We start from the raw sequence: 8,875 nt of genomic DNA, 5'->3' as shown, positions 1-8,875 counted from the left end.
TGAGGGCTAAAATTTTGTATTTCTTCATAGGTTCCATTAAAAAAAAAGAGAGAGAATTCTCTGAAATTGGCAACATCCAGGACCTTAATCCACTTTCAAATCTTTCCCCACCAACATTGCAGTCACAGGATGCATACTGGCTTTATGCTCTTGGTAGGTGCGCACAGCTTGATCATGGGATTTGTCAAAGGCAGCAAGATCCCTGCAGAGAAGAGGGAAAAAAAGAGACAAAGGAAAGAGAGACAGAAAAGTCATGTCAAAGCTAAGGTTAAATTAAAGATCACAACAGAGCTAGATGTTACCCAAGTAAACCCAGTACTATCTCCATATCAAATACAGCCCATAAGACAGCAGGTCACAGACATTTGGAGGGGAGTTCCATAGAGGAACTAGAGTGAAGGGATAGTTACTGTTATGAAGGTATGACTGGCTAAATCCTGGGCTTTATATGAGAACATGTGCCTCAATTACTCTGTCTTAAAAAAAAAAAAAAGTTTTGCAAACTTAATCCTTTTAAGAGTATAAACATTCTAAATTATGAAAAGAATTTCTGAAAGCTTCATACAATGAGGGTAAAAAGACCAACCGTATTTAACAATAATGGCACATAAGTTCGGAGTGAGTATATAAAATGCAAGATTAGTCATTTCAAGTATGGCTACTAGTTTTATGATACAAGACAGACCATTTATTTTTCCCATAAAAGGTATGTTCTTAAATTTATTTCTTTAGGTGTGCCTGTGAATGCTTGTGTGTGTGTTGTCTGTCTGCCATAAGAAGGTGTGGAAGTTAGAGAACAGCTCGTGGAAGCTGTTTCTCTGCCACTATGTCAGGGATTGAACTCAGGTTATCAGGTTTGGCAGTAGGTGCCTTGTCTGATGAGCCATCTTGCCGGCCCCAAAAGGTATATTCTTATTGGAAGTATACATCAGTCAATTTGAAGGTAGATGGGCGTTAATTATGAAAAGCCCGTGAAGTCTGCTTTAAAATACCTTAAAAAGTAGTTTTGCGGCCATATTTCAAAAACTGGATAATGGCTTACACTGACAAAATTTTCCTATACTTGGGAAGTGAATACCAAGGCTACTGGATTAATCATGAAATTTGATTCCATGATTATAATTTTTTAAGAACATGGAGCAGATACCTAATCAGAGAACTTAATGGAGAAGTTCTTAAATTATGTCTTGTTGCTAAAATACATTTTCTATTTCCCCAAGCATTCCTCTACTATACATCAAGAAACACTTGACTCAGAGAGCTTGCATAAGGTGCAAATTTCTCTTTGTGCTTAGTTTTAGATTCTTTCTTTCCCCCATAGCCACTTGCCAAACTTTCTGCTTTCAAAACTCTTTCTGTGTACCTCAGACTGACGTAGGTTTGTTTCCTTTCCATCTTGCCTTGCTCTATAGTAGCTAACCACACGCTGTGCTCCTGACACAGCTAATGACGTTATTTTAAATTTTAAATGGTCACAAGTACTAATTCCTTATTTATGATAACCAAACTTGAATACACGTAAAAATTATGCTATAGATGGTGTTTTACAGTTATTTTCCCCACCAGGCAGGAACGGGTATTGAACCTAGAACCTCAGGCACACTAAGTGCTGTACCACGAAGCCACAGACCCTGCCCTTCTCAAAGCCCTTCTCAAGAATCGCCCTCCAATTCTGCCTCCCGGTCCTCATATGCCTATGAGGCCCAGTCTGATTCAGCCTTACTTGAACAGAGGTCTGGTAAATTTCATCCTTCCTTGTTCAGTCGCCATTTTTAGAGCCAAAGGAATTGCCTCCTCCCATTTTGATTGAATGCAGAGCCGTAACCATCTGGAAGGATTTACATGGGAGAGAAGGTGAGGACACAAGGAAACGACTGGTGCTCCTGCTATGCTATGGAAATGCACAATCCCATTACAACCACACCGCACAGCGCCATCAGCTCCTGCATGCACACGCACACACAGCTAACAACCGGAGAAGAGAAGGAAGAGGAGCTGGCTCTGGGAAAAGTGTTAGGTTTGGACTATGGAAGTGCTTGCGTACGTTATAAAATCAGTTTCTGAAAGGGGTGACTTAAACCTAACACTACAAATTTGAATTAAGGACTGTTAACAGATCACAGAACCAAAGGTTTCTAGTTGTGTCCATTCAGAGTAGATTTGGCTACTTGGGAAAGAAAGCCTATCTATTTACCATAAAACTCTTGATTCTAATTTTTTTTTTTTAAGTTGAGGGAAGCTGAGAACCAGCTCTAGCAAAATGATTAATATCGTCATGGTACAGACATCACAACTATCCCTTCAGCATGGCTGCGATTGTCTGTGTGGGTGAACGTGACATGGGTCGCCCAAGCCTCATGGGCTCTCATGCTCTGCTTTCCCTTTCTCCACTGTTGAAGCTATCATTCTGCTTTCTTCCACAGAGACAAGTTAAAATGATGTACCTGAATCGTATTTCAGAATTGTTAATGGCATTGAAGTTGTACACCTCTTGCATTCGCTTTATGTGCCCCAATGGAAGAGGCGCCTAAGGGCAAAAGGAAGAAGTATGATCATTTCAACAGGATTCCCTGGAAGAAAGGCGCTGGAGAGAAATTCTTAGCCAGATTAAAGTCCTTAATACTTTATACTATAGAAATATGCTGGACAAGGGTAAAAGAAACACATGCACGCTCAAACAAACCCCTGGCAACTAGTTCCTGAGAGCACGCTCTGGGAACAAGCTATTTTGTGGGGAACTTAAGAGAAATGAAGGAGGATTATGCTCTCCTCAGACTTTCTAGACCGTTCTAGCATCCTTTAGGTTCTTCCCCACATCCTACATAACTTAAATGTATCCCACTCTTCAGATAAATCACACATCCTTGCATTTTCATCACTAGTTTCTTTTGCTGGTTGGCTTTATCTGTGTCTGTTCCTTCTGATCTCACTCCGAGATGACCTATATCCTCTAAAACTGGCAGCCTTTAACCTTTCATATCTCAGACACCACTCCCCCTGAGCTGAGTGACAGGGACCCTGTCCTTGCTGGGGTGGGGTGCATTTACCCTGTGAATACAAATACCTAGATATAATTTCAGAGGATGCCTGACCCTCCTGCACTGATGTTAATCCACACTAAAAGGAGAAACAAGTTTGGAAGGAGAGGAGATAAGCGATAAGCTCGGTTTGGACAGACAGAATTTAAGATGCCTAGAGAGGACAGGCTGCGGTCCCTCAGGAGCTGCTCCTCCCCACCACACCCCTGCTGTGGCCTCCTTACCTGACAGGACTGCCTATGAGCCAGCCACCTCCATTCTCACTAACTGCTAGGCCTGTTCCAAGTTAGCATATCAGCTCCCACATGGACACATTTCAATTCCAAATCCATCCTGCTAGGCCAGCCAATGAAAAGCACCTCCCGACACCCCTTCTCTCCCTGTTTTGCCACACCCCCTCACACCACCCTGTCAGGCTTTCCTCTCTGTCCTAGCTCAAAACAGCACCACCGGAAAGTTTTCAGGCTGATGACTGGTGCAGTAAAAATAAACCCTCTTACTCTGACAGGGCCTCGGCTGCCTCAGTGTCTTCTGCTAGGTTTTGCATCGATCAATGCAACAATCTCAAAGGAAATTAAGATTCAAATCCCCACCCTCTCTAGGTCCTTCAGTGGAAGGCTGCCCTTTAGGCACAAGCTGGTCAGCATCTCCGTTCTGCTTTCAAGCACCCTGCCGGTTATCTGGGTTTGGACTTAAAATCTGCTTGGATTCTTTTCTGTCAACCTCCAAATCCAGCAAATCACAAGAGTGCATTTTCATCCCATGCGGCCTTTCTTCTCTGGTCTGGTCTCTCCTCCCTCACGCCTCACAAGTAACTTTAGCCCCCTGTAGCCTCGGGCGGCTCTTACTCTTAATCCCTCCTGACTAGAGCAGAGGCACCGCACATGATGCCTCCAGGCTTCATGATCTTCCTAGCCCAGCCCTGGCTCCATCGGTTGGCCCTCCCTCAACCTAACCTGCTACCATTTTGCTAACACCAAATCTCCAGGGGTCTCACTCTCCAGGGGTCCTTCCTTGATGATGTCTCCCTCGAGGACAGTTTTGCTTCACTAATGCTTCCTACCACTGCCAGCTTCACGTTATCTCCCCTCCCAGTGGGTCACGAGCTTTCTAGAACAAGGGTCATCCTTTCTTACAAAGGTTTTGAGTTGGCACAGCACTAATCACAATTCAGTAAATGCTCTTTTTAAAAACAAATTAAGAAGTGGACTACGTAATTTCTTTTCCCACAAGTTTCTTCACCGGTATCTGCTTCTACACGGCGGACAGCACACATGCGGCGCCTCTGTCCGCTTTACTCTCCAGGGTATTCACCTTTTGAAGCACCTGTGCTAGGAACTCGTTCAGCTGATGCGAGGAGAGGTCCTTCAGGTCAGCAATGCTGAATGAATTCAAGTCCTCCTCTTTGGCCTGAAAGAAACATTACCGGGTTATTCCTGCTCAGGTGCAATTTCAGAATGTTGCTAGCCTGACATAAAAGGCAAAATTTAAGAAAAACAAATGAATTTACACCTGGGCTTACACAATCCAACATTAAGCTACTACTACCATCGAAGAGGCGAGAGAATCCTAAGATCGGATACTTAAGAAGAGGTAGAAACTGTTCACAGCAAGAATGTGGGAACTGCTGCGCGACTTCGCTTTTCAGACATGTCTGAACCACTGGAAGACAGTGATTTCCAAAGAAACATGTAAAGCATGTCTACTCGTCTGTAAGCTAATTCAATACAGAGGGGACATTTTATAGCGTCAATGAGAGAAGGGCAGGTGCTCCATGGACCCTAAGACTGGCTCTGCTTCTCACACTTGAGGTACACAGCTGCTGTTTTACAGCTGGTTCTTGTGACTTATCTCGGTTTTCTATGTGTATAATTTGTTGTTTTAACATGTGCATGTGTGTTGTGTGCCTGTATGCACTGGCTGTGAACTTGCGTGCACATGCACGAGGAGGCCATAGTATCTTCCTTGATCACGCTCCACTTTTGGGGGGTGTTTTCTCTCACTGAACTTGTAGTTCCCAATTCAGTAGTCCAGGTAACCAGCTTATCCTGGAGGGGTCCGCCAGCTCTGCCTGCTGAGCCCCAAGATTCCAGGAGCAGGCCGCCATGCCTGCCTGACTTTTATGTGGGTGTTGGACATCCAGATTCCAGTCCTCAAACTTGATCAGCAAGTGCGTTAGCCACTGAGCCACCTCCCCAGACCCTGTGTGTGAGTGTGTGTATACATACACATATATACATCTACACACACACACACACACACACACACTCAATATTTGGGAAAAACAACCAAGAAAGCACCTCAGGAGAGCACACTCATGGTTAACATCCTCACTGTTGCCAACTCCGCCTGCTCCTTCTGATAACTGAACTGTTTATAATCATCTGCCCTGCACTACTGGGCCCAAAGGACTATCAGAGCGAAGATCAGCAGCAGTTCTCCAGCACCAGGCCAGCTGGTTGAACTATTCACATTTAGTAAGAGGGTTCCAGGAGACTCAGGCTAAAGATCCTGCTTCCTACAGATGGCTCTCTGGACATTTGTGAGCTAAGAAAAGACGGAGCCGGAAGACCGAGGCTCATGTGCCAAAGTGTGCAACCAGGTTTCTCTCCTTGGATGCAAATAATTAAAACTTTGGAGACATTAAACAAGGCCCATTATTAAAATACCCTTCCGGCCGAATCCAACACAACTCCAGGTAAAAACCTCCTCCGCCAAAGCACATGTGTACACAACCAACAATTCTCTGAGAAGCAGCGACTTACAAGATGCCATCCCCATAACTTCCTTTAGAGGAGCAGCAGACAGAGCCACAAAAAATCGAACCCACAACACGTGATGTTGGATCTAAACTCAAATCTCTACCTCTATGTCTCCACAGAGCTTACAGTTTACAGTGTTTTCAATGAGACCTTCCTTCCTTCCTCCTTCCCTCCCTCTCTTCCTTTCCCTTCTTTCATGATATGGCTGGCCCTGCATTCACAACCCTCCTGCCTCTGTCTCCTGCATCCTGGGGTCACAGGTGCCACGAAGCTGGGCTAAGTTAGAGACTTTCACTGGTTTCCAGCTTCAATTTCCTGCCTTATTTCTTTTGCTTTGTTTTCTTCTTGTGTCTCTAAGTGTTTTCTTCCAAATGCCCTACCTGCCCTGGGCTTAGTTGCCAGTATCATTTCATACCAGTAAAACCACTTGAAGCAGTTTCAATGTTGAATATCAGGAAAACCCATTGCCCAATATAAACATAATCTGTTTCTTTAAACATAATCTAATTTCTTTCATTTTGTTCATTACCCTAAAGGCAATCTCTGTTTCTTCTATGCCGTGGAGCTCAGCATTCCGAATGTGAAAGATTGTCAGAAATGCTGGCTAAGTAAACTTTAGACATAAGTTTCAGAGAGCAACATCAACATTTGTTGCAACTGTCAAGATAGAGCAGCTGTTAAGTTTTCTCTTATTTTCTATTCGAGACTCACCCAGGGTACATGCCCATTCTGGTTTCTCTAGGCGTACACTTTAGTGCATATGCCAGGGTACGCCCAGTCTCATTCCCCTAGGCATACTTTTTAGTACATAAACCAGGGCATACGCCTTGTCTGGTTTCCTTAAGCATATGTTTTAGTACATACGTATTTTAGTACACGTGTGTTAGAAAGTTTTGTAGAAATGAACAGAACCAGCTACCAGCAGGCCCTCAGGTCCTCCCATTCCACAGCTGGCCTTAAATACTGACCCAAGATCATTTCCATTTACCTACTGGCGTACAGGCACCTCTATGCATGATGTACATATGTGTGAAGCATAGCTTATGAGTGGAAGGGGGTGTGAAGACAGTATCAACCCAAGGAAACAACTTACGAACACAACTACTTACAGTTTGAAATTCTCCCCCACAAACAGAGGCATCTTTGTACAATTCAGAAAAAAGGATGAAAACGATCCATCACTACTTACAGTGACCCATCTTTGACTTAAGGCGATGCAAGCATTTGTCAGAGTCATATCGTAACTGCAAAATGGAAAAGACATTCAAGGTTACATTTTATAAATGTATCCTTTTGAATAAATGCACCTGTAGGCTATCTAATATATACTTAAAATTTTAAGTTTTTTTTCAAAGAGGAAGCACTCCTCAGTGTTTGCAGTAGGAAGTCTACTTGACTCACCTAAGCAGATCCAAAAGGGTACCATGCTGGATGCCACATTAAACAAAGCTGCTGGCCGTCCTTCAGAGAGCCCGCAAGCATCCCAGCACAATCGCCACACCCTTGAAAGACTTGGGACGGGGGTCAGGACCAGCGGAGCACACTAAGCATTTCTCTGCCTGGCAGCAACAGCTCCAGGACCTCATGACAGCATAGAGAACATCAAGACCACATTCTCAAGGATTTTACTTTTGGGTTGTCCCAAACTTTGTAGCACCCTGTCAATCTACAAGCAAGCTAGGTAACAGGCACTGCTCCACATGCCAGCCTCCAGAGTCCAAAGTCACTGTGTGATAACCTCATTCTTTTCTTTTCAGGAGATGGGATTAACCATTAAGCAAAACCAGCTGTGTCGGTACGTATGTGCTCCCAACTTGAATGTGTCATGTCAACAAAATTCTGGCAAAATACCCCTCTTTATCTGAGCACCGGACCTATCTGCTGTGAACTGCTAATCAGTGACAAGAGATGCAATTACCGCTGGTAGGTGGGTTTCTATTTTTCTGTTATTCTTCTATTTTTGTTCCCTGTAGGGAATGAACAGGGAGCCCATTCACAATTTTCTTCAAGGAAGGTTCAGCAGTAAATAATAATTGTAACTTGCTGCACCTAGACACTGGCAAGCTCTCTCATGTTTGAATCTGAAACTCCAAAGCTCCGTGTCTTGATCCAGTCACCTCTAAATAGCACACCAGTCTTCGGCTGTTTAGAGATGACTGGATCATAGGGTACTAGCTTCCTCCTTAAAAGAATGAGCTGTTAGGAGAGGAGCCCACTTGGAAGTGGCTCTCTGTCTGCCCCACACCACCTCCTCTGTATTCTACTTCATCACAGGCTCATTCATGTGACCAGACAGAAACAGGAGCCGAACTGGGTCTTCCCAAACCATGCTGTAGAGCCAAGCAGCCACTTTATCTCCAAGCAGCAGTCCGGCTGCTCAGCGCCTATGTCTCAAACACCAACACAGTGGGAAAGGTTTGGTGGGTGTCTTTCTTAGTGTTCTGAAACATCCTTCTCAGTGTGGTTGAATGGACTAAGTTAGGGGTTAGTTCCGGGAAGGGAAGTAATTCCTACTCTTAAAAGAAGCCCAAAGGAAAGTAATGTGCTTACAAAGAAAGCGCTGGGCAGATTTGAGTCTTGCTCTCCTGGTGCGCAGCATATAGTAATGCAAAAGGAAAAATGTTCAGCCATATAAGTAAACACACAACTTCCAAACACAGCACCAAGAAACTCTCAAGCTCAGACCTGGGCAGGCAGGCTAAGACACGCCTCCATGGCGAAGTGGTTCCTAAGCTGGGGATGGAATTACCCATGTAGAAGAAAGTGTGTGTGCTTGGGCACTAAGCGTGAATGAGGGTGGAGAGTCTGAGAGAGCCTGGACCACTGGCCGGCTGGAGCAAAGGGAATGGAAGGTCAGGAGCTATAAAGTCCCTATGAAAGGACTTGGCTTCAGTCCAGGAACAGATGAGCACCAGGGAAGATGGTTAACAAGATGACCAATTGGTACAGTTGTAGGTTGTTACTGCTTATCTGTATGTATGTATGTATGTATGTATGTATGTATGTATGTATGTATCTATGTATCTATCTATCTATCTATCTATCTATCTATCTATCTATCTATCTATCTATCTA

At 44.1% G+C, this 8,875-nt stretch overlaps 1 protein-coding gene across 2 annotated transcripts in view; it reads right to left on the bottom strand.

The window, feature by feature from the left end:
- The window catches only part of Lta4h (leukotriene A4 hydrolase), a 31,822-nt gene continuing 22,947 nt past the window's right edge, over positions 1-8,875 (bottom strand). The window contains exons 15-19 of one of the 2 annotated variants that reach the window (XM_055627810.1): positions 6,990-7,044; positions 4,353-4,448; positions 2,445-2,527; positions 1,724-1,828; positions 1-202 (exon numbers count right to left, since the gene is read on the bottom strand). In XM_055627810.1, coding sequence (XP_055483785.1) covers positions 85-202; positions 1,724-1,828; positions 2,445-2,527; positions 4,353-4,448; positions 6,990-7,044 — 457 coding nt within the window. In that variant the 3' untranslated portion in view covers positions 1-84. Of the gene's footprint in view, positions 203-1,723; positions 1,829-2,444; positions 2,528-4,352; positions 4,449-6,989; positions 7,045-8,875 lie in introns of those variants that run through there. The other variant, XM_055627811.1, reaches the window with a different exon arrangement.

Source organism: Psammomys obesus, unplaced genomic scaffold (assembly GCF_907164565.1).
Source record: "Psammomys obesus unplaced genomic scaffold, mPsaObe1.curated_primary_1811, whole genome shotgun sequence".
NCBI lineage: Eukaryota > Metazoa > Chordata > Mammalia > Rodentia > Muridae > Psammomys > Psammomys obesus.
This window is presented reverse-complemented; position numbering and strand designations above follow the sequence as displayed.